Here is a 23,036-nt window from a genome sequence, read left to right on the forward strand (position 1 = left end):
CATAGTATTATATTGTCGCTTTATTTACAACGCCTACCTTGACATATAACATGCCCAAATTTAACGCCGCATAACCCCCCATCAATCTGAAGACGATGATGGACCTGCCTTTTGCATCGTACAGCCAGCTAGGCTCAGAATGGCGGCTTGGGGTTTCAATTCATTTCCTATCGGGCGTGCCCTTCCTTGCTTTATTCAAGGAGTAATCGCAATCCAGACACTGAGGACTTAGATGTAAAGGCTCTTGATGTTCTTAACGATGAAGTCGTAGGTCTTGCTGCGGAAGTCATCCTTGATGAGCTGACTGTAGGTCGCGTAAGTGTTCAGGAGCTGGTTGCCGTCCTTCCACTGCGGCCACTTGCGGTACTTGGGGTCGGTGCCATTGTTCGGGTCCATGGTAGCCACGAAGGAGAGGTAGTAGGCGCGGAACGATGCGGCGGCGTAGTTGGGGTAGATGCCGAAGAAGACTTGGATCAGATCGCTGCCATGGAAGGTACCCATGACCGGGGTGCCGTAGTCGTAGCTGGATAGATAAGACCACGATGGCACATCAGGCGCGATAGTGCTAGTACCAAGGAGCATGACACGGCGGGAGAGTGTGAATGTAAGGTCACCGAGGATGGCGGCCAGGCGCTTAAATTCGGGGTACCAGTTGTTGAAGATACCGGTGCGGAAGGGGGAACCGTCTAGCAAGCCGATGGGGTATGTTTGGACGAGCTCTGACATCTGAGCTGCGGTGGAGTGGTGGAAGAAGACCGTCGTAAGGTGCTTAACCAAGTCCGCGGGGGTCTTAATGTAGCTGGTGAACAGGGCGAACAGAGTGCCTTCGTCTTCTTGATCGCCGACGATGAAGGGGACCTTCGCGTATTTGCCGTTCAGAACAAGGACATCAGGGGACTGGGTCAGGAAGACGCCGTCGGGGCGAGGAAGGTATGATAGCGCCACGGAAGTGTGTGACAGTAAGCCCGGCACAGAGTTCGCTGCATTGAGGTATGTTTGGTATGGAACACTGCGGAGGCAGGCGAGGGTATCCGCCTTGCCCTTGCAGCCAGCAGCTTCAACAACAGTGTCGTAGACGACCTGACCCTTGGGGCAGTCGACGGGATCGGCGGGGACGACTGAACCAGAGTTCATAATGCCAGCGCGGAAAAGGGGCTTTCCCTTGTAGGTGTGGTCACCATCATTGATGACCATCTGGTCGAAAACCGAGATGGCGCCGGCAGACTCACCCCAGATGGTCACCTTGTCGGGGTCACCTCCAAAGGAAGCAATGTTGTCGGCAACCCATTGGAGCCCCAAACGCTGGTCCTTCAGGCCGAGATTAGAGGATCCGTCTTTAAGAATCTCAGCACCTGGCAGGAATCCGAATCCTCCGATACGGTAGTTGACAGTGACGAAAATCATAGGCTTGCCCTGCTCAATAGAGGACTTGACCCATGGGGATCCATCGTACATGGTGTTCCAGCCAAGCTCGAAGCCGCCACCGAACATCCAAAAGAGCACCGGGAGTTTCGCATTGGCGGCGACGCCAGCTGGACGGTGCACGTTCAGATAGAGGCAGTCTTCGCTCTGTTGTGTAATCTTCTGGACGAAGGGCGAGTTGAGAATTTGGCCGATGACTGAGGTGGGGATGGAATCATCGAGGGCGTCTGAGAAGAAAAACTGTGGGCAGGCGGCCTGGTTCTTCGTTGCCTGGTAAGTTCCGAGGGGTTCGGTAAGAGGTTGCGGGGACTTCAAGCGCAAGTCGCCGACAGGAGGTTTGGCGAACGGGATTCCAGGGAATTGCTCAACATCTGCACCTCCGAGGCCAACGATTGTAGCCTGCGGAAATGGGATGACGACTGTTGGGGTTGCATATCTTGCCTGGAGCTCCGGTGCAGGTTCAACACGAGCACCCAGCATCGGAGGAGCGGGACCCTGAGGCATATCCTCGACGGGCAAGGCCAATGCCAAAGGCAATGCGAGAAGGGAGAGGAACTTCATATTGACGGTGACGATGAATTTAGTTGCAGCGAATTCTCGTTGTCCATGATTCCACCCGGATTGATGGGACTATATATGCTTCCCCATAATCAGACCCTCGGGTTTCCCCCGCTTCCCCGAAGATATTGTCAGCTGCCCCAACTCAAGTTCTCCATATCATGGCGATCCGGAAACTCGAGAGCTTCCTCTTTCCAATGTTCATGCTGCGATGTTAGCTTACGAGTGGGAACGAAAAACGCGGGGCGGTCAGCCGAACACACGCACACCATTGGCCGCGTGATCTCGAAGAATGGCACTTCATCGGTGGATACGGATTAGTGTCTCAGCATGCGTCGATGTAGTCAGGGCTGGTGTCGACGGAAAATTCGATCAGCATTGTTAAAATTCGGCTTAAAATGAAAATAAAATGCAGCTGTCTGACATGTGAAGGTTGGCAACATTGGCAATAAAGTTTTAGGCGGTACCGGCGCTCCATTGAGCCGCTCCCACGAAATACTAAGCATTTGCAGGCATTTGCAGGCATTTGCAGGCACTTGAAGGGATTTTGCAGGGTGGTATGGGACATGTGCGCGGCAATCGTTGATCGTGGTCATTGTGCAGCATAGTAGCATGGTGTTGTTATGGCATTATTGGTATTTGTTGAGGTATTGCTGGAGTATTACTGGTGTAGCTGGCACGTGTGGAGTATGAAGCTCACGTATTCAGCGTGGGAGTCGAATGATTAACCGGATCTGGAAATACGTGCGAGTCCAAAACCAGACCCCCCACGAAATATTCCCCGCAATTCGTGTAGTAACCCCTGTCATATAGCAAGGGTTCCCCTGTTCCCCCATGGGGAAAGAAGCGAACCAGCGAACCACAATGCCGGAATGCACGGCCATTGCTACTGTACACGGCATGGATCGGTTTGTTTATGCCAACCAATCCCAACATAACTCTACTAAACACTACTAGAGACCTTAGGCATCACTATACTCCCCGCTATATATATCGTTTTGTACGCTATACACGCTATCTAGTTCCCATGGGGTAACGAGACACCACACAGCAAAAAAACCTTAAGATTACTCAAGTGTAATGCGGGGAACACATGCCAATCAGCCAAACCTCGGTTATCCGGCTCAGGAACGGGGCGGAAGATCAGACACCACAGAATCTTCTACGTCCGACAAATAGAGCTTGCCTTATGAATGCGGGGAGGCTGAGGAAGGCTGACGGTACTGGGTAATGCCTGTCAAAGGTTGATCCACTCAAGGTTTCCCCACGATCCAGCGCGTGGAGGTGGAGAAAACCCTCAGACACCCCACGGAGAAGTACATATGTTCATCTGACAAGGAGAGCGGCAATGCTCCGCAGAATTATCAAGAAGTAATGTGATACTACGTGGTACTCTTGAAGCCCAAAAGTCTGAAGAGGGGCTGTGTTTAAGAGCAGTGATTATAGCAACTATAATTAACATATAGGCATTCAATCACTCGGAGCTGCAATAAATTAACAAGTCACTCATAAAATAGCAGTAAAAATATAAGTTAAATAGGCTTAAAGGGCTAGTATCAATCCTCAGTAAAAGCCAGCTCCTCCTCAAACTCTTTGGGGAGTACGAGTAGTCCCTTCAAATTACTAGGGTTTGGAGGTCGAGATATAGTAGTATTCTCGTCATTCATGTGATACTGAGACGGAACATCTAAGACCGCCTCAACATTACCTACAGAACTAGTCTAATGGTGCACCGCTATCAACACAGAGAGGGGTTCTTGACGTTGTAACCGACCCATTGTGCAACCGATGTCGCAACTAGCTTTACTTCCAACAGGAATCTGCATCCTGATGAGGCGGCACAGGGGGGATATCGTTCCTTGCGTGCCGTTTCTTCGTCGAGTCGATTCCGAAGCGCTCATCTCGATCCTTGACTTTATCCCATGGTACCTTGCACGACAATTAGCACATGTAATAGTCATACCTCTTAAGATGACGCTGCAAGGGGAATATGCCGCAGATTCGCATGTGCTTAATTAATATTGATGAGTTGCGACTCACCTGCTCGTCCTTCGTAAAGCTCATCATTAGCTCTGGCTTCCCAAGCGGCAACTCGTCCCCTCGATCTACCTGCCAGAAATGGAAATTCTTGCCGTATAAACCGACCACCTCGCGCATCTCAGCTGTCTCCGCGATCTCCCAGACCCCCTCGGGAACTAATGGATTGGGCATTATGACTATCCCTGAACGAACCTAGATCTGTAAGCCAACATTCTATCCGCTTCCATTTTTCGGTCTCGAACCTCATAGTCATGGCTGTGCCATAACTTCTTCTCTTCTTTTGTCAACGCATCATACAATTGCCTTGTGATCAGATATTCAACTCCAATCAACCTTGCGGGGTTCTTCGGAGAATCATAGATTAGGCACTGTCTGACGTTGGCACTGAGATGAGCGCAGTAGTGATTTGCTTCGACGTTACGGGAGGTATCGGAGGCGTAGACGTGGAAGGCGTTCAGGTGTGCGCAGATTGAGTTAACTGGGGCGAAGTTTTGGATTGTGGCAGCACCAGCATTGAGGACCTGGTCCTTCGTGGTGGGAACTCCACCTAGGGTAGTATCGTACGTGGAAGAAGATTCGGCTTTGATCATTGTAAATTATGAAGACTATGACATGTGGTTTGTTTGTTCAAGCCAGGCATGGAAGGAGTTTTCTTTTCAATATCATCTGGAAGCACTCTTGACGTCATGGATATCATCACCCCACCATCGACATGATTATAGGCATCATGTTCCTGACTATATCTTATCTGCCCGATATGCTAAATCGAAATGATCATCATCGGCCATGTTATAGTTTTATTTTTGGCGTATTGTTTCCGGGTGATCCTCGGTGCCAATCGCCCCGAATAATTGAGCCAGGATCCCCGCATCCCCACTTCATATGTAACCTTTCTATACCTCTGACCCCCACGTTCGTAGAAGCCAAGTATCCATAATTTTGAAGAGAGCTGTACTTTGGTAAGTTTTTGTAGGATCCCCCCAGATTCTACAGCTACATCGTCGGTATTGTCATCTTCAACTCAAATTCCCCATCATCGTTGTGTTGCGTGTTAAGTTCATTTTCTTACTATAGCTTCTCTAAGCTTCAAGTGATATCCTTGGTGCTGGCGACAGCATTGATGGCAAAGGTGGCCGCGCAATGCGAAACGGTATCCAAGCCATGGCGGAGAAGGGTATCGAGGGTCGCGGAGTGCTGCTCGACTACCACAGCTGGTAGCAACGCAACAGGTCTTCTGAAGCACCTATCGATGGATTCAAAACACGTTACATTCGACTCGAAGACCTCGTTACGGCGAAAGAGCAAGGCACCGAAATACACTGTGTAGATATACTACGTATACGCTCGGGCTACATAGCATCGGTTTATACGAAATCTGCTTCGGGGGCTATGGCGCAGCCGCAAAATAACGAGAATAAGAGAGCTATACGAATATTTGTGGGCAACCTCAGCGCGAAGAGATGAACATGGTTTCCATCGTCGCCTTCGTGGTTTGAGCTCGGCTTCGTCCTCCTCGTGTACGACGTCGTCATTCAATTGCCATTGCCGCCACCAACTACTTGCTGGACGCCCTTTCCTCCCTCCTGATACCAATCGTCAAGCTCGACTGGGTTTTCTTCGATCTCCTTCAGGATCGCTCCATATTTTGCTTTCCTTCCCTTTGTACTCCATCTCCTACTGGTACCACTTGATCGCGGCATCGAGATTTCTCTTTGCCCTCATAACCCCATCGTTGGTGGCCGGAAACCGTCTCTTGTATTCCGCCTTCTTCCTCATGAACTCTTTCTTCCTTGCGTATTGGGAATCCGAGGCTCGTTTCATCGCGGCTTCGCCCGCGGCCGCCTTCTTTCTTGTTTCCGCTTCGATATCTCTGCTTCTAATATGTCACTTTGACACGAACGATATACTTACCATTGCTTCCATTGCTGCCGCACATTCCTTCTTCTTGTGTGGGCCAGCGGGTCGGGGCGGTACGGGATGGTATCTTTTGTAATAGCGGGGATGGAGCAGTTGCCATGGTCCTATCAAGTGAGTTTTCGCATTAATAGACACTAGGAACTCTGTTTATAAAAAACAGGCCTGTCCGCACTATCTTGAAGAGAAAGAAGGTCCCTCACGTCAAGGCCGAATAGAGTCACCCTCAATAAATAACGGTTTCTAAACTTCAAACTTGAGCTACACAAGAATCAAGCTTCTGACAAATGGCATGGGCGAGCGGAGTTAAACTTCGTATCCTATAGTCATGGCGAAATACTCGTCACAAGACAAGGATATTCAAATGGCAAGAGAGAAGGCTGCAAAGGTAATTGTAGAACGCAAGCACTTGTCTAATAAACTATAAATAATAGTTGCGAATATTAACGTGTAATAACAAAAAAGTTGCCACAAACACTGCGGCTCTCCTGGATGAAGTGCTAACAAATGATGCTGCTAACCTCCGTGCCTCTCCTCCATACTTCATCTTGTCGTATTCTACAAACTCGTTCTTGAAATCCTCCATCCGGCGATGAAGTGGTTCCCAGCCACTAAGAAAAATGCGCCGCCGCACGTAGATTTGATCTTGATATCTTGACCTTGGCCTTTCATTACAATGTATGTGAAAGTGATATCATTGGAGGGCTCAAATTCCTTGATGTGCCACTGCCGGGCGGTGCATCACGACGTGCTTCGCAATGCCCATCCCCTTTCCCCTCTCATACTCCCACAATTTGAACTCCATCGCTTCGAAGTCGATATACCCGTGCCTCCGGTACAATCCAATCCCGTATGGCGACGCCCCGAGGATTGATTGCAAGCCTAGCTTATCCGCCTCCCGGAGTCCCTCTTCGAGCATCATGGCCCCCAACCCCATGCGCTGGTACTTAGGCAAGACGGCAAGCATCCTCAATTCTACTCGGAGCGTTAGCTAGTTCCAATTTAAATGGGCGAGCAATTCAATCATCATAGTAGCAACTCACTTGCATAGTCCTTCCCTTCTGTCGCCCTTGCCATATGCTCATCCGCGCGCACAAACACATCCACGCAGAACTTAACATCAGCGCCCGGCCCAAATGGCTCAGGTCCCGGATCCTGTTGAACCGCCCATGACTCTCTCGTTCCCAATTTCTTCTTCTCTTCCTCGCTGCCAGTCCTACCAATACATATCACCCACCCCGCATAACCGACAATCTCCTCGTCCCCGGCAGGCCCAACTCGCACTAGCTTCATATTCCGCACCGTTTCACCTAGCTTGGGAGGAGCCCCTAGAATTATGGCGCGCTGATCCATGGCTGCATCGCTGTTACGGTCTGGACCGAAGCCAACTTCACCAACGTCGGTCTCGCCAAAGACAGCTGCTTCCAGGCGGGCCAGGGCGGGGAAGTCACCCGGGAGAACAGGGACGAGCTTAATTGTTGGGTCGGAAGTTGCCATTATTTCAGAACTGTAATTAGGATATCGATGAAGATGGAAGATTATGAGAGATGGGGGTTTATATATTTTTTGGTTGGGCAATTTGAGCTGGATTCTCTTTTGGGCTCGCCGCTTATTTTCGAGTCAGCCCGCCCCGGTGTACCGAAGCGGGATAAGTTTAAGGTACAGCGTATGGTTGAAAAATACGAGCAAACAGGGGGGTGCGTTAGCACAATGAATAGGCCACCAGACCTGCCACTCGAGCTCAATTTTGGGGAGTGTTCAACGCCCCATGAGGTTTGTGCTATAGAGTACAGTAGAATAGGAGTACCATGAATAGTTAGAAATGAGATTTTGCGCAAAATCCATAATACGACTGAATATTTGGTACAAAAATGAGGGGTACCTGTAGCTACATATAATTTCACATATAAAAGAAGCCGATAAAAGAACTATTTTTAACAATAGGTAAAAACCTAAAATTGCGTAGATTGATTAAACAGCTCTATACTTGGAGAATAGTAGGTGAGCGAAGAGAACAAAGACTGAGATTTCAAAATTTGCGTTGAGAGCTATCGCATTCTGAACATCCGTCGCCATATCATTTGCAATAAATAATATACTCACGTTCGCAATTTCAAGGACTTTCTCATTTCTCGTTTACTCGACTCCTGGAGGTGCTGGCACATGTTGGATTGACAGGTGGTGAGTGGCGCCGGGTACGCACGACGGTACTGCTGGAGTGGGTGAGGTTTGTAGATGGCACCGCATTTTTCTAAATCCTCCATTTACGTACAGTACAGTCAGATACACATAATAAAGAGTCATTGACGTTCACCAGGCGCGATGCCGCGTGTTGGGGTGTTGGGTCGCGTACAGCGCCAGGCAACAGTGGTAGCGCCCGAAGCCCCGAGCCCGAGACCCCGAGCATGAGGGTCCGTAGAGCTTCGCTCGTGGAATATATAAAGGTCTATGGGACGGACAATAATATCGCGTCTACCTCCTAACCACGCCTAAATATCCACACACACAAATCATCATGCCCTACACAGCTCGTATAGCAATCATCGGTGCTGGCCCATCCGGCCTCGCACTCGCCGCCCTCCTGCAGGCGCAATCAATCCACCCCACTATTTATGACCTCCGCGCCGAGCCCACGCCCGCCTTCTTTGCCGCCCCCTGCGGTATGCTCGATCTCCACGAGGATTCCGGCCTGAAAATAATTCGCGCCGCCGGTCTCTGGGACGCATTCCAAGCCGAGCTTGGGGGTTGCTCAGAGGAATGCCGCGTCCTTTCCCCGGCCGCGGAAACCCTTCATACTGACCAGGGGCAATTGTCCTCGCGGCCTGAGATTGCGAGGAATGCGCTGACGAAATTACTTCTTGGTGCTGTGACGCCGGGGTCGGTGAAGTGGGGTCATAAAGTCTCATCCGTGCACAGCGCGAGGACAGAAACTGGCGCCACCGAGGTAACCCTCGATCTCGGCGCGGATGGGAAGGCGACGTACGACTTCGTAGTCGGTGCAGACGGCGCGTGGTCGCGCGTACGGGCAATGCTGACGGACATTGTGCCCGTCTACACTGGAGCACAGTACGTAAATGCCACCCTGCGGGATGCTACGGCGAAGTTCCCGCAGCTGGTGGATCTGGTGGGAAGCGGCACTACGATGGCCCTCGGGGGAGGAAGAGGGATTATGACGCACCGAGGCCCGCAGGACTCGATCCGACTATATATCGCCGTGAAGACGCCACTCGAGAACTGGGCTGAGGAGATTGGGATCGCGGGGAAGACTACCGCAGAGGCGAAGGAAGTCTTACTAGGTGAAGGAGGGGGGTTTGAGAAATGGGCGCCGGAGCTCCGAGAACTTCTTTCGACGGCGTGTGATGAAGAGACGAGCGATCACCCAGGCACAGTGGTGGATGTGCTGCCGTTGTACATGTTGCCTGCAGGTTCGCGGTGGGAGACGCAGGTAGGGGCCACATTGGTAGGAGATGCGGCGCATTTGATGACGCCTTGGGGAGGAGAGGGGGTCAATCAAGCGCTGCTTGATTCGCTGGAGCTGTCGAATGTGGTGGGAGGTGTGGGACAGGTAGAGAGTGTGGTAGAGTGGCAGGAGAAGCTGGAAGCGCCTATGAAGGGATTCGAGGAAGCGATGGTAGTGAGGGCGAAAGAAGTGGCAGAACAGTCGTCAAAGAATGGGGAGATGATGCTGGGCGAGCATGGAGGACAAGCGATTGCAGATATCTTCAAGATGTTTGCGGATATAGCGGCGAATGGAGGAGAGTTCCCTGAAGGGTTATTGTAAGAGGGTAGCAGAGGTGATACAGTACGATAGTGTATATATAGTTTGATCCCTTAGGGATTGCAGAAACGCCGCTAAAAATAGAAAAACCTCAACTCACTTACATGTCTTAATCAGCGCCGCTCCTGATTTTCATGCCTTCACGTTCTTCGACATGTCATATTCTGTTGGGGATAATGGTTGGAATTAACTCGACTGACTATTCTGCTGTGTGGGAAAGCCCCATTTGTACTGTAATAGTTGGGTAATTGCTTGGAAATCCCATGGCAGATTCAGCGGTGCGGCACAATTCTCATATTTCCCAACATATTCCACACACTCATTCCTGGAAACCTTCCGTCGGGCGATGAAATGATTCCCATTTACCCCTAGGGAGGAAAGAAAGGGAAAGAGGCTTTAGAGAACCTGTAAGTGGTCTCTAACTACTGCTAACCTAAAGCCTACGAAACTAATCTTCTAAACCTAAGGGCATAGTATGCTAAAACCATAGACCTTCTATATAAGTTTAACGCCTTTAACCTAGTCGCTAACGTAAACTCTAATCCCTAGCAGATGTCGACCAATTCCGGGAAGTCTCTACTAACGAGATGTAGCACGTCCTTAGTACAACCCTTTGGAATTTCTACCTTCTAGCTATAACAGACATCTTGTTCTTCATAGCCATATATATTCTTAAGCATGGGCATAAACGTACAGTCGTAGAGCATTGTCTAGGAGCAACAGTAACACTCCTATGCCAAATGATGACACTAGGTGGTAGAGAAAGAATCCACTGAGGACCTTCTTTAGGAGGGTTTTGCTGTTGATGTCTAGTTGCTTCGACATCATCGAGTGAAAGCGGCTTTTATCCGTGACTCCAACTGCTGGGCTAAACCCCTCCTTAGCCATGTATGCCATAAGGTCGGCATCTGGGCTGTCTCCCTGCAATAGTTGACAACATCCGTCGTATGCTTCGTAGAACTCCATGCATAGTTCCAGGGTTCTGAAGGCGCAAAGGCGAGACTTCTGTGGTATCCCAGTCATTGATTTAGCTTTGTGGATGACGTGTATCTTCTGGCGCACCACAATTAAGAAATGAATGTTTCTCGTACAGATATTTCAAAGGGGTGATCATATCCTGTACTATGCCAAACGTGATAAGGGCTTAGTAGAAATGCAATAGAACCTAAATTTCTCTACAGATGCTTGTCGTATTTGCCAAACACGACAGTAGCGCTTAGTAGTAATGATGTAGAGTTAAATTGCCGAATAGATGCTTGTTGTATTTGATAAACATGAGGCTAATGCTCAGGAGTAATGCTACGGCGTCTAAATTGCCCCACACATGTCACCCTCCACCTCGTGGATCCCAATAATATTAGAAGACTCTGCCGTGAAGTGAGAACCCTGCTATGTCTCAGAGACACGATGTGGAATGCAGGTGCTTTGGGCCATAACACAACAAAAGCCAGGCCACTCTGATATAACAATAGAGGGGTCTAGATTCGCGCGAAATCACGGCGATGCATGCATTTACACAGAAGGTAATTAATACCTTTTCCTATTGGATGGTAAGCTTACTGTCTTATCCAGGGCAAACGCCAAGGTCAATGACGATCATCGCTGATCACTCGATCCTGGGATATCACAACAGTTCGTACGCGCCAAGGCCACTTCCTTTTCCTTTTCAGGAGAGAGCATAGAGTAAGTTCGGTCTCCTTCTCTAGCAAGCAGGCTATCTAATCAACTATCGCAAAATTTCTTGACTCCTTCCCTCTTAAGATCGCCACAATCTACGGTTCTCGGCAATTCACTCACTGCCCGCGTCAAAAGAAGCGCCAAGCCCCCGCCACACCGAGCCGCCGTCCCTGCGCACGGGCGACGTACCCATTGCCCGTCAGCCCCGCTGTCGCCATCCTTGGAAAAGTCTTGGAAAGGCTTGGACCTTCTCAAAGCAGTGCTCTCGCCGAGCGGAACCTGCTATCGGCGCCACGGCATGGGCGCAATAGGCAGGACCATGTTAGACAGCGCGCACGCATGCCCTCGTGATCGGCGGGGTGCAAGCATGATCAGGGCTGCCGGATGCGGGGTTGGCAGGGTAATTGTTAGGTCTGACAGGTTGGAAGAAGGCGGGTTTCTGCAGCTCGTTATCTGCGGTGATTGCTTGCGCGACAGCGCACTGCAGGTTGGGGAGCTATATAAAGCTCATTGAAGCTGCACGAGATATATTTTTTCCGTAGGATACTTTAGCTGTGTTCCCCAATATTCGCTCAGTTCTCATCATGAAGGTCACTGCATCCCTTATCGCGCTTTTCGCGGTCCTGAACGCCGTAGCCGCTGCACCACCGAGCGGCGCAGGTAATAACGGTAACGGTAATGGAAATGGCAACGGGAATGGCAACGGAAATGGCAATGGCAATGGTAACGGGAATGGCCATGGTCACGGCAAAGGGCCAATGGTAAACTCGGTATGTGCTGTCTCATCCAATTGCGCTGCACAGTATCTAACAAGCACCTAGAAAGCCCTCCGCGGCTTAATCAAGGAGAAGGCCCTCATGGATAAAGCCCAGACGCTCCAAGAATTCGCTGCCCTGAGTGGTACCCCAATCACTCGTGTCATCGGATCGCCCGGTCACAATGCTACGGTCAATTGGTACTACGACACCATCAAGAAGCTAGACGATTACTACAGCGTCTACATCCAGCCCTTCCCCGTCGTTACTGCTAACGGTAATCTTACCGTCAACGACGCCCTGATCGAGTCGGCAACTATGTCATTCACCGGCGCCGGCCACCCAGTCGCAGAGCTCGTCCCTGTGGCAAACGTTGCATGCGAAGCTGTAAGTTCCCGCCTACCATCAATGACCCCCTTAATCCTAGCTAACGAAAAATAGTCCGACTTCCCAGCTGAAGTCTCTGGAAAAATTGCCCTCCTCTCCCGCGGCACTTGCACCTTCGGATCAAAGGCTCTCCTAGCTAAAGCCGCTGGTGCCGTCGGCGTGGTCGTCTACAATAACGTGGATGGTGTTGTGCAAGGCACCCTCGGCGAGGAGGGGGACTACCCCCCTACCGTCGGCATTTCCAAAGCCCAGGGCTTAGAGTTTCTTGCCGCCATTGCAGCAGGCAATGCCCAAACTGCCAATCTCGTTGTCGAGCAGCAAACTGTCATTACATACAACGTTATCGCCGAGACTCTCACTGGTGACCATAATAACGTGATCCACGTCGGCGGCCACTCCGACTCCGTCACCGCGGGTCCAGGAATCAACGACAATGGATCTGGCGGCATTGGTATCCTTGAAGTAGCCCTGCACTTGACTAAGTTCAAGATCAACAACGCCGTCCGCTTCTCGTGGTGGGCGGCAGAGGAGGAGGGTCTCCTCGGCGCCCATGCCTACGTCAACGCACAACCTCAATCCGAGCTCGACAAGATAAAAATATACGGAAACTTTGATATGATAGCTAGCCCTAACTACATCATTGGAATCTACGATGGCGATGGATCTGCTTTCAACGTTACGGGCCCAGCGGGGTCGGCGCAGGCCGAACATCTCTTCATCGACTATTTCCGGGATATCGAGAAGGTTGACTCCGTCCCCTCCGATTTCAACGGCCGCTCGGACTACGGACCGTTCTTAGATGCGGGAATCGCGTGTGCTGGTCTTTTCACTGGAGCTGAGGGACTGAAGACGGTCGAGGAGGCTGCGATGTTCGGCGGGGAGGCTGGGAAGGCTTACGACCCCAACTACCACGCTGCGGGCGATACCGTGGCTAACTGCGATGGCACGGCCTTCTTGATTAACACAAGGGCTATTGCGCATATGGTTGCGGTGTTGGCAAAGAGCACGGCTATCTTGGAGGAGCCGCTGGTGAGGAGAGGGGGGTACCGGGACTTTACCCGCGCGACTGGGGTGCCGAAGAAGCTGGTCGGTGGATGTGGAACTACAGTCATGTAGGAAGGTATACATACAAGGTTACACTTGATAAAAGGACAGGGCGTGGTCATTTCTGTATAGGGGGTATAGATTATAACGGCGAAATATGAGAAATGAAGATATGTCATGTGACTCACCTATCCATGACCACGCAATTTGCAAACTCGGGAGATGTGAAAGGGTGACCACCGAGACAAAGGATAGCACCATGGAGGGTAAGAGAGAGTATCATAAGAAGACGTTTTGCTCAGAATAGAGGTGGGTTATACTTTAAAATGGGGTGGGGGGACGATTTGCTAATTTGCGATATATGGTGGATATATTCAACACACATTTATTCCTGTCGTACCACCAACCCGCCAGTAGCAAATATACAACGCATTATAATAATTAATAACGAGTAATTAAAAACAAACAATGATTTTTAAGAAAGGTATCTAGATTTATCTATGGGTACACTAGGCTTTAGGAGCGAAGAATAACGGTGTGTGAACGCCCCATACAGACTCTGCGTCTCTCATCAGTTGTAACAGTGAAACATGCGATTAAAAATGCAAAGCACAGCTTGCTACTAGCAACTATCGGAAGTGCACTCATTAGAACATAGGTAAGTCCCATCACTTGCAATCTAGCGTCTCCGTCTTTCAATTAAACTCCATGGAAGGCCGTAGACTATTGCTTCCACCCGGTGTAACTTCTTTGGTAGTGTGTGTTGGGTACACCACGGAAACGTGGATACTGAATAGTCAGCAAATGAGCCTAACAATACCACGAGGGGGGCATACCTGTGCTGCCTTGTATGTACTTGTCCAAACAGAACCCGCTCTCGTCAATGAGTATGCTCTCATTGGAAACGGGCGCGAGTCCTTCGGGCTGGAAGTCTGTCGGGTACATTTGGTTGTACCTCAATCGGAGATTCATCGCTTTTATTTCTGCTAAGGAATTAAGGACTGTTAATGGGACAGATAGCAACTATAGCGTACCATAAGTGGATGTATCTGACTCTCCAGTCGTTTTGACTAGTCTGGCAAACAAGTGATGCATCTCATTAACATCTTCTGTCTGATCCCTTGTACAGTAACGGTGTACGATAACGCTGCTAATACGTCCAGCTTTATACATGGGTTATTATGCTTGAGCTTCCATTCTTGAGTTATCATGGTTAGGTTACTGCATCCAAGCTACACCATCAGTCACTGTGTTCAAGCTGCACCATCTGAATCACTGCGTCAAAGTTACTACGTCTAGGTTACTATATCTGAGTTATTATATCCTACTAAAATCTTCTACAACATCGCTGCCATCACAAACCCAGCCAGAACAGGCACCATAGTCGCAGCATTCACAGCCGCACCACCAGTCGACGTAGCTTTCGGCGCTCCCGCCGTGCCCGTGCTCTTCGCCGTACCATTAACCGACCCCCCCTGGGGCACCGCCTTGCCATTAACATTGTTTCCACTAACAGCATCATAGTTGTACACCGCGGTGTAGTTGTAAGTAGACTTGCTAGCACCCCATGTCTTCTTCACCGAGGCCAAAACACCGAGGCCGTTCGCGCACTTGGCATCGGTGTTTGGGACGGGCCAGGTTGGGTCGTAGAGGTCATCGGACATAGGGCCGGGGTAGGAGGAGTTGAAGTACAGCCCCTCGGTATCGACGACGACGTTCTGGTACCCGGTGATGTTTGCGACGGTCTGGAGGACGTTGGCGCCGCAGTCCCAGCGGCCGAGGGAGGGGAGGTCCCAGTTAGCGGACACGGAGGAGATGGTGGAGAAGTGGTTGTAGAAAGTGTTATCTGTGGTGCCGTGGAGGGACTTGGGAACGGCGCCACCAAGGAGGAGGGTGAAGACTTTGTTGGGGGTGGTGTAGGTGTCTACCTCGTCGAAGGAGAGGATGATGAGGGTGTTGTTCATGAAGTACTCGTTTGCGAGGAGGGGGGTGAGGAAGGTCTTGGACCAGGTGGAGGCGTAGGTGATGGTGGTGTCGTGTCCGTCGTTGGTCATGTTGGGGGTGATGAAAGACCACTGGGGGAGCTTCTTGTTCTTGAGCTCGGTCTCGAAGTCGACGAAGCTCTTGATCGTGCCGAGGCGGGTGGAGTTGGCGGTGACGGACTCGTAGAGCGCGAGGGGGTTGTGCTTGCGGACGTAGTCGTTGGCGAAGTTGGCTTGGTTGGAGTAGTTGAAGCCGAGGAAACCGGTGTAGGGGAGGTGCTCCTGGTAGGTGCCGAAGGAGATGCCCTTGGTGTCGAGGAGGTCGATGACGGTGGACACGTTCTTTGGGAACGTCAGGAAGTCGTCATTATCCATTCCGAAATGGTCTCCGCCGATGACAGCAGCGTAGTTGGGCTCGGAGGGGTGGGTCACGGCGTGGTAGTTGGTCAGGGTGATGGCCTGCTTGGCAAGCTCCTTCATGCTTGGGTCGTTGGCCGCGAGAGCATAGTCCTAGTGATGTCAGTGAGGTGCTGTTAAAGGAAGGCAGGATAACTCACAGTGTTCTCGAGCCAGATCTGAACGATACGGTCGAAGCCCTTACCCTTCACATCAGAGGTGAGGACAACAGGCGTTGCGGCCGCGGCGAGAGCAGAGATGGCAGTAGCCGCTGGCTCGATGGTGGACTCAGCAGGGCGACTGGCCGAAGAAGCAGCCAGAGCCACATTGGCGCCAGCAAGGGCGAGGGCAGCAGAGAAGAACATGGTCAATGGAAGTGAGGGGTCTTCGATTGAGGTTCGGGGAAGGGCTGGCTGTGAGGAGTGAAGGAAGAGGGACAGGCGACACAGAGGATGCTGGGCGCCGATCTTTATATGAGGAGAGGAGTAGGGCTTAGTAGCGCGTTGGAGCTCGTGGCACAAAAATCAGAAGGCAGGGGACCGGGGCGAAGTTTGGAAATGCAGCTGCAGGAAACGACAGTAGTGTACTGTGAAAGCGTGGGTAGGTGAGACTTAATCCTTGCATGTGATGCTAATGATAGTTTAGTATTGGAAAAGCATGGTGTTAGAGAAGAAGTAGGGAAGCCTTAGGGCAGAGTGAACGATGACGAAAAACGCATGGCGACGATCCCATTGGGGAATTTGGAGAAGAGAGAGAGACACCGAGACAGCAAACAATCCCCAAGGTTGACTTGTCCGAGGCTTCCCCGATGTTCCCCCACTTTTGCCCCTGTCACACTAAAGTCTCTAATGTCTAGGCTTAGCGCGGCCCGTTGATAGGAACGGGACAGTTATTCAGGCACATGTCCAATCCCCGACCAAGGATTGGTTATTGTCAGACACTGTGACCTGTTTGTTATAGCATGAGTAACTGGAGTAACTGTTCTCTCGGTGAGTACGAGGAGTGCTTACTCGTACGCCTTTTTTTTTTGTACAACTATATCAGAGTACGGTGTAAATAATGCGACCGTGATATACTGCACATTCTGTATTTTGGACAGTAATATCCGAAGTAATGTCCGAAACAAGACACTCTTCGCAAAACAAGCCTCGCCGAGCTCTGGGCGTCCTGGGCATTCTGGGCATTCTATCCAATCTTTGGTTTCCCGTCTTGTCTTGGTGCTTGTCTCTCCTTGGCGATCGTCGTGGCTTGCCCCCCATTTACAGCTGACTAATCACAACAACCTCCATCAACCTTGTCAACCTCGTCAACCCCCTGTGAGGTTTCTGCACGAAGGGGAAGGCGCAATGGACAAAACTGACCTTCATCGCTCCTGCCACGGACCGCCCCTTGCATCTTCTCCAAACCCTCAGCCGCTCCTTCCCGTTTGATCCGTTCCACGTGCGGCTGCCGCTCCCTCTCTTTCGTTTTCTATCCCTGCCATTCTCTTGACCTTCCCCCTCTTCTTCCAACGTTACATCCGTCCAGGGTATTCGCTTTACTTGCATGCTTCTGCGTTCTACGCTCTGACTGTCCCCTGGTATCAATAATACGAGTAGTGCTTCTTTGCATCTTTTCTTTTTTCCTTCTAGCTTCGACTCTAGTTTCTGCTGGAGCGTGTTATCTTATTACCCTCGTGCTCTGGCGCCGAGCCTTGGCCTTCCACTTGGATGGTCTAGCTGCGCCCCTTCGATTTCATGGTCGATCTCGTGGACATGATAGACAGAGCAGCCATAACAGCCGCCGAGCAAAACCAGCAAGCCAAGATGTCTCCAGCTCCGGCAACTATGGCGCCTCCCGAGATGACGGGTGCCGTTAATCCCAAGGATACCTTCTACAATGACCAGCTGCCGCCTCCGCCTCCACCTCCCGCGAGACGTTGCCATGTCTTCTTTTGGGCTGTTTTGAGCGTTGTCTTGTTTGTTGTTCTCGGTCTTGGACTCGGCTTGGGCCTCGGGTTGGGTCTGCACAAGCCGGCCCGGGGTTTCTCATCTCCGGTCACTGGCCCCGATTGCCCGTGTTCGGCTTGTCCCTGTGTGGTTGAAGGTCCCCGCCCGGACATCCCGACGGATTTGCCGCCATGGCGTCTTCCTGATGAAGAGTATCACCTGAGCATGGATTGGGATATCTATGCTCCTCCTACTACCCGTGTGTATAACTTCACTGTGGAAGAGATTCAGGCTGCTCCTGATGGTATGTCAATCTTCTCTGTGCTCACTCACCACATGAGTTACTAACATCTGCAGGTGTTCTCCGCAAGATGATCACCATCAATGGGAAGTTTCCTGGTCCAATGATCCGTGCGAACATGGGAGATCGGATCAAGGTGCACGTCACGAACGAGCTCAGTGAGCCCACCTCTATCCACTGGCACGGCATGTTCCAGTATGGCTCCAACTGGATGGATGGCACATCAGGCATATCACAGTGCCCTATCCCACCAGGACGTAGCTTCACGTATGATTTCTTGATTGACGGTCAATACGGCTCGTACTGGTATCATTCCCACTACTCAACTCAATATACTGATGGCATGGTTGGGCCACTCATCATCCATGCCCCAGAAGAGGCGGAAGTACGCAAGCTTTACGACCACGATGAGGTGATAATGCTCCAAGATTGGTATCATGACATGAGCAAAGATCTTCTGCCAGCATACCTCGCTTCAGGAAATGAGAACAAGGAGCCAACTCCAGATAATGCATTGATACAGGGAACGAATATGTGAGTTTGCCGCTTTAGTCCCTGAAAATGACGAAGACTTACACCAGCAGATTCGACTGCTCCAAATATGACGCATCCAGCAACCGCACGTGTGAGGGCAACTCGACGAGAGCAGTCTTCGGGGTCACCAAGGGCTCGAGTTACCGCTACCGACTCATCAACGTCGGGGCATTTGCTGGATTCTATTTCTCCGTGGATAACCACACCATAACCGTCATTGAGGCAGACGCCACATTAGTTGAGCCCGTTGAGACCCACCGCATATCGATCAACATCGCGCAGCGCTACTCAGTCATCGTACACGCCAACCAGCCTGAGGCGAACTACTTCATCCGTGCAGACATGATAACAACCTGCTTCGCCCAGCCCAACCCCGTCCTCGACTCCCTCGCCCTCGCCGTTCTCTCGTACACCGAGACGACTGATACCCCCACAAGCGTCGACTGGGACCCGAGCGAGGCTACTGTTTGTCAGGACTTCAACAGCACCCTCCTCATACCGACCGAGGTGGTTTCCGCGCCTCCTGCTGACGTCCTCTATTACTTCATGGCCTCCTTCCAGATTGGCGCGTACGCTCTTGACCGCGCCTTCTTCAACGATACCACCTGGACGACCGCTAACATCCCAACCATCAACCAAGCCGTCGACGGAATCAACAACGCTTCCACTGCTCACCTGTTTTCGGCAGATGGAGTCAGCTCAGGCTTCTCAGACAACCAACTCGTCGTCTCAGTCCCGAAGGGCCGGGTGGTCGATTTCCTCGTCCAGAGCTTAGATGATGGGGCGCACCCCTTCCATCTCCATGGTCATGAGTTCTGGGTCATGGCACAGAGCCCCGTGCCCGCCACTACGGGCTATTTCCCCTGGGAGACCTATGGCAGCCTCAACACAACGAATCCGCTCCGTAGGGATACGCTGACAATTGGCCCATTTGGATGGGCGTTGCTTAGGTTCGAGGCCGATCATGAGGGCTTGTGGCCGTTTCATTGCCATATTATTTGGCATATGGAGGCGGGGCTGCTGATGCAGTTCATGACTGGCGCGCATGAGTTGGCGAAGATCGGTATTCCAGACGATGTGAGGGACTTGTGCGATGTTTAATTCGTGATGCGTGCGTCCGTCGTCTAGGCGTGTGCCTAAGTTGGGGAGATTACTGGGAGTTTGTCGACGGGAATAATGATAATGACGGTCAAAACGGGGGAGTTTGTATTCGTTATGCGCGGAGTTTCGTTTTTTGGTTTTTGGTTTTGATTAGAATTGCCTGCGCTGGCGTATCGATACCAGGGATCAGTATTAGGAGTTTGTGTTTACAGCATCCGATTCATGGTAGCGATAGGAGTATACGGTAGATCAGGAAGCAGGGCTATTATTATTCTAGGCCCTTCCATTAATCAGAACCCTATTTTAGTTTCCAGCACAATGAATCCCTTCTATTCCACATAGGAATTTAACTGACTTGGTGTACTACAAACACTGTGAATACCAGTCATTTGAGTATTTGCAAGTAAACGGGCTCTGGCAAGCCGTCGCGCCTGTATAACCTATTCCCCCACATTGTCCATATTGCGCGACTGTTCCCCCAGGGATGGTCGTAGTAGTACCACCACCGCTGGATGTAGGCGTAGAAACAGGGTTGGTGTTTGTAGGAGGAGTACTCTGGGCAGGGCTCGAAGTGGTATACCCCGGCGAATCCATAGCAAACGAGTTGACCTTAACATAACCACCCAGCGCCTTCGTAGCATGGTTAAAGATAGCATATCGATACCCCATGAAGAACTGCCACGCATTATTCATTGTCAAGCTCCCCAGCTTCGTGAACGTCGTGCCATCCGTACTATAGTAAAACGACCCCTGTTGTGATGCCCCAGGATGGATGTCTGCGTAGATCCGTAACCAGATCTTACCCCCTGATACCGTGGCACCGGCGACTTCGGACCCGGTACTGGAGGTCGCCCAGGTGGACGTCATGGTTAGCCCGGAGTACATTGAGACGCGGAATGTGCCGCCGTTGTTGACCACCCCTATCCAGGCGCTGGTGTCGCGCAACAGGGCGAGGCCGGCGCGATCACCGTCTTTGGTGGTGCTGTAGTCGAGGAGAATTGTGCCGGAGGAGGTGGGGCCGAGGATGCGGTGGGTGAGGGTGTTGCGGGCAGCGTAGAGGTCGGATGTCACTGTTGTGGTGTAGAGAGTTAGACCGTTGTTAACGGTGAATTTGGTGGTGTCGGGGTTGTGGTTCCATTCCCATTCCGGGCCGAGTGACGTTCCAGAAAATGTGTCGGTGCCAGCGGGGGATTTGAGGGCGTGCGCGGGCAGGGGGAGGGGGTAGGATGCGCCCCAGCCGCCGTTGACTTTGGTTATGGCTGGGAAGCCGTCGGTGCCCCAGGTTATGGGGGCGAGGACGGGAGTACGGCCGCCGGGGTAGTTGTCAATAAAAGCCATGTAGTGCCAGGCGCCGCTGGGGGTCTGGATTAAACCACCCTGGTGAGGAACTCCTGATCCTGAGACGGGAGTGCCGATGTTTAAGAGCAGCTCCTTGACTGTGTAGGGTCCGAAGGGGCCGCTGGTGGAGCGCAAGACGTATTGTCCGTTTGCGGGCCTGGTGACGAAGATGTAATACGCTCCGTTGATCTTGTACATGCGTGAGCCTTCTAGAGTGCCGATGCTTGAGGGCGTGTTGTACACGACTTGTGTTTTAGCCTGGCTGAGTCCGTCGGCGGAGAGCTGGGCGACGCTGAGTTGGGTGTTGCCGTAGGCTACGTACATGGTGCCGTCGTCGTCGATGAGGAGACCCGCGTCGTAGTAGCATGTTGAGATTGAAGCTGCCTTTGTCCATGGGCCGGTGATGGAGGGGGATGTGTAGACGTAGGTTGCTGCGTACTCGATGCAGCCGATCCAGTAGTAGAGTTTTCTTGTTGGGTGGTATCGCATTGTTGAGGCGTAGATGCCCTTCACGTAGGCGCTTTGGCCGCTCACTAAGTTGTATTTGGTTCCCCAGTCGAGGGTGGGAACGGAGTGGCCGATGAACTCCCAGTTTACTAGGTCGTAGGAGCGCAGGATTGGGGCGCCGGGGGAGTAGTGCATCGTGGATGCGGAGTAGTAGTAGACATCGTCGACGCGGAAGATGTCGAGGTCGGCGAGGTCTTCCCAGAGTACGGGGTTGGAGTACTGCTGGCCGAAAATGGGCATGGCGTAAAGGAAGGCAACGAGAGCTGAAAGAATAATTTTCATTGTGGCAATAGTAAAATTGTGATAATAGGAAGATTAAGTTAAAACTGACCAAGTTTTAAACACGTTCGTATAAAATGGTGAACGCGATTCATTGAATTTTATATCAATCATCGGGAAAGTGTAAGTAGCAGCTACAACTTTGGATAAACTGGCTTAAAGTTGAGGAAATCGACGATTACCGGGACTTGCGCTGATTTTTTAGGTTAAAGTTAATATCCACGAAGCAAATGCTTTTGCATATCATGGGCTGTGGTGTTTCTCCGCATTTAATAAACGATTAGCAGGGGTTATTTGTTAAACATATAGTACGCCCACCGGGGAAGTCATAAAAAAGGCCAAGCCCTGTGGGTTAAGGTTTTAGGCTATATTCGACGATAAAGTTTCCTACCTTTGCATTGCCTTGGTTAAGAGATTTAACGCCACCTGCCACATTTAGGAGGAGCTAGAAGGAGCTGTGGACTAAATAGAAGTGCGGGGAAGTTAAATAAAACATCTCGTTATTCTTAGATATAGAAAACAGATTAACCTCGTCTAATAGTATAGTAGTCAGATGCGGCGTCTGACTACTATACTGGCCCTCCGTTCTTTCAAGCTTCTAATGGGAAACGTCGGCTGTTTGGAGTTTTCTAGTAGCCATTGTGTGTTGAAAATGTGCCATAGTCTCTGTAAGGCGAAGCTTATATTTATCATCCTTTTTATATTCTTTAACGTTAACGGATTTTTTATACAATAAAGTAACTTCCTGGGGTCGGAGCTGCTGAATTTGGCACGGCGCAGTTGCTGCTTTACGCATCCTTTACTCTTTTTTTATTCTTCCTTGCAAAATTTTACTTAAATAATGGCACAAGCTTCAGCTATGCTTCGTAGTTTGCATGAAAACAAGTCTGCTGTAACAATGTACAGTTGCGCTCGCGTTACACCTCATTGAGCCAAAAAAAGACTACATTATTCCGGCTCGCCCGGAATACGCGCCACACGCTATATATACTGTAACGGTTGGCCAGCATCACCCCGTTACAATGACAGAGCGGACGGGATGCCCAAGTCTCTGTGACCCTCCATCGCTTTAACTAGAAACGCGAACGGCCAATA

At 51.0% G+C, this 23,036-nt stretch overlaps 10 protein-coding genes across 10 annotated transcripts; 3 read left to right on the forward strand and 7 right to left on the reverse strand.

Annotated features, from left to right (window-relative positions):
• Positions 1-228: 228 nt before the first annotated feature.
• Positions 229-1,983, reverse strand: VE01_00735 (uncharacterized protein; the record flags this gene model as incomplete). The annotated part of the gene is made up of 1 exon (XM_018270263.1): positions 229-1,983. The coding sequence occupies one exon, from the start codon at positions 1,981-1,983 to the stop codon at positions 229-231; it is 1,755 nt and encodes a 584-aa protein (XP_018134645.1).
• Positions 1,984-3,783: 1,800 nt separating this feature from the next.
• VE01_00736 (uncharacterized protein) lies at positions 3,784-4,610 on the reverse strand (the record flags this gene model as incomplete). Its single annotated transcript, XM_018270264.1, has 3 exons — positions 3,784-3,909; positions 4,021-4,212; positions 4,263-4,610. The coding sequence occupies 3 exons, from the start codon at positions 4,608-4,610 to the stop codon at positions 3,784-3,786; spliced, it is 666 nt and encodes a 221-aa protein (XP_018134644.1).
• Positions 4,611-5,337: 727 nt separating this feature from the next.
• VE01_00737 (uncharacterized protein) lies at positions 5,338-6,037 on the reverse strand (the record flags this gene model as incomplete). The annotated part of the gene is made up of 2 exons (XM_018270265.2): positions 5,338-5,879; positions 5,932-6,037. The coding sequence occupies 2 exons, from the start codon at positions 6,035-6,037 to the stop codon at positions 5,695-5,697; spliced, it is 291 nt and encodes a 96-aa protein (XP_018134643.1). The 3' UTR covers positions 5,338-5,694.
• Positions 6,038-6,176: 139 nt separating this feature from the next.
• VE01_00738 (uncharacterized protein) lies at positions 6,177-7,460 on the reverse strand. Its single transcript, XM_018270266.2, has 2 exons — positions 6,978-7,460; positions 6,177-6,909 (listed from the first exon to the last, which is right to left on the reverse strand). The coding sequence occupies exons 1-2, from the start codon at positions 7,429-7,431 to the stop codon at positions 6,641-6,643; spliced, it is 723 nt and encodes a 240-aa protein (XP_018134648.1). The 5' UTR covers positions 7,432-7,460; the 3' UTR covers positions 6,177-6,640.
• A 495-nt stretch (positions 7,461-7,955) lies between these two features.
• On the forward strand, positions 7,956-9,823 carry VE01_00739 (uncharacterized protein). Its single transcript, XM_018270267.2, has 2 exons — positions 7,956-8,161; positions 8,214-9,823. The coding sequence occupies exon 2, from the start codon at positions 8,450-8,452 to the stop codon at positions 9,713-9,715; it is 1,266 nt and encodes a 421-aa protein (XP_018134647.1). The 5' UTR covers positions 7,956-8,161; positions 8,214-8,449; the 3' UTR covers positions 9,716-9,823.
• A 561-nt stretch (positions 9,824-10,384) lies between these two features.
• Positions 10,385-10,735, reverse strand: VE01_00740 (uncharacterized protein; the record flags this gene model as incomplete). The annotated part of the gene is made up of 1 exon (XM_018270268.1): positions 10,385-10,735. One exon carries the CDS (start codon positions 10,733-10,735, stop codon positions 10,385-10,387), a length of 351 nt encoding a protein of 116 aa, XP_018134856.1.
• Positions 10,736-11,635: 900 nt separating this feature from the next.
• VE01_00741 (uncharacterized protein) lies at positions 11,636-13,905 on the forward strand. The gene is made up of 3 exons (XM_018270269.2): positions 11,636-12,159; positions 12,211-12,531; positions 12,586-13,905. Exons 1-3 carry the CDS (start codon positions 11,974-11,976, stop codon positions 13,645-13,647), a joined length of 1,569 nt encoding a protein of 522 aa, XP_018134857.1. The 5' UTR covers positions 11,636-11,973; the 3' UTR covers positions 13,648-13,905.
• Positions 13,906-14,854: 949 nt separating this feature from the next.
• Positions 14,855-16,689, reverse strand: VE01_00742 (uncharacterized protein). Its single transcript, XM_018270270.2, has 2 exons — positions 16,115-16,689; positions 14,855-16,067 (listed from the first exon to the last, which is right to left on the reverse strand). The coding sequence occupies exons 1-2, from the start codon at positions 16,316-16,318 to the stop codon at positions 14,913-14,915; spliced, it is 1,359 nt and encodes a 452-aa protein (XP_018134855.1). The 5' UTR covers positions 16,319-16,689; the 3' UTR covers positions 14,855-14,912.
• A 595-nt stretch (positions 16,690-17,284) lies between these two features.
• VE01_00743 (uncharacterized protein) lies at positions 17,285-20,080 on the forward strand. The gene is made up of 3 exons (XM_018270271.2): positions 17,285-18,185; positions 18,239-18,716; positions 18,767-20,080. Exons 1-3 carry the CDS (start codon positions 17,690-17,692, stop codon positions 19,815-19,817), a joined length of 2,025 nt encoding a protein of 674 aa, XP_018134909.2. The 5' UTR covers positions 17,285-17,689; the 3' UTR covers positions 19,818-20,080.
• Positions 20,081-20,090: 10 nt separating this feature from the next.
• VE01_00744 (uncharacterized protein) lies at positions 20,091-21,944 on the reverse strand (the record flags this gene model as incomplete). Its single annotated transcript, XM_018270272.1, has 2 exons — positions 20,091-20,097; positions 20,200-21,944. The coding sequence occupies 2 exons, from the start codon at positions 21,942-21,944 to the stop codon at positions 20,091-20,093; spliced, it is 1,752 nt and encodes a 583-aa protein (XP_018134853.1).
• Positions 21,945-23,036: the final 1,092 nt, after the last annotated feature.

This window comes from Pseudogymnoascus verrucosus, assembly GCF_001662655.1.
Source record: "Pseudogymnoascus verrucosus strain UAMH 10579 unplaced genomic scaffold scaffold_2, whole genome shotgun sequence".
Lineage (NCBI taxonomy): Eukaryota > Fungi > Ascomycota > Leotiomycetes > Thelebolales > Thelebolaceae > Pseudogymnoascus > Pseudogymnoascus verrucosus.

Coding starts and splice junctions, on each gene's coding strand:
- VE01_00738 (XM_018270266.2), bottom strand. CDS start 7,431: ATGGCAACTTCCGACCCAACAATTAAGCTCGTCCCTGTTCTCCCGGGT. Junction 6,910..6,977: donor AGAAGGGAAGGACTATGCAA/GTGAGTTGCTAC, acceptor CGCTCCGAGTAG/AATTGAGGATGCTTGCCGTC.
- VE01_00741 (XM_018270269.2), top strand. CDS start 11,974: ATGAAGGTCACTGCATCCCTTATCGCGCTTTTCGCGGTCCTGAACGCC. Junction 12,160..12,210: donor AAGGGCCAATGGTAAACTCG/GTATGTGCTGTC, acceptor ACAAGCACCTAG/AAAGCCCTCCGCGGCTTAAT. Junction 12,532..12,585: donor CAAACGTTGCATGCGAAGCT/GTAAGTTCCCGC, acceptor AACGAAAAATAG/TCCGACTTCCCAGCTGAAGT.
- VE01_00739 (XM_018270267.2), top strand. CDS start 8,450: ATGCCCTACACAGCTCGTATAGCAATCATCGGTGCTGGCCCATCCGGC.
- VE01_00742 (XM_018270270.2), bottom strand. CDS start 16,318: ATGTTCTTCTCTGCTGCCCTCGCCCTTGCTGGCGCCAATGTGGCTCTG. Junction 16,068..16,114: donor AGATCTGGCTCGAGAACACT/GTGAGTTATCCT, acceptor TGACATCACTAG/GACTATGCTCTCGCGGCCAA.
- VE01_00743 (XM_018270271.2), top strand. CDS start 17,690: ATGGTCGATCTCGTGGACATGATAGACAGAGCAGCCATAACAGCCGCC. Junction 18,186..18,238: donor GATTCAGGCTGCTCCTGATG/GTATGTCAATCT, acceptor TAACATCTGCAG/GTGTTCTCCGCAAGATGATC. Junction 18,717..18,766: donor TTGATACAGGGAACGAATAT/GTGAGTTTGCCG, acceptor TTACACCAGCAG/ATTCGACTGCTCCAAATATG.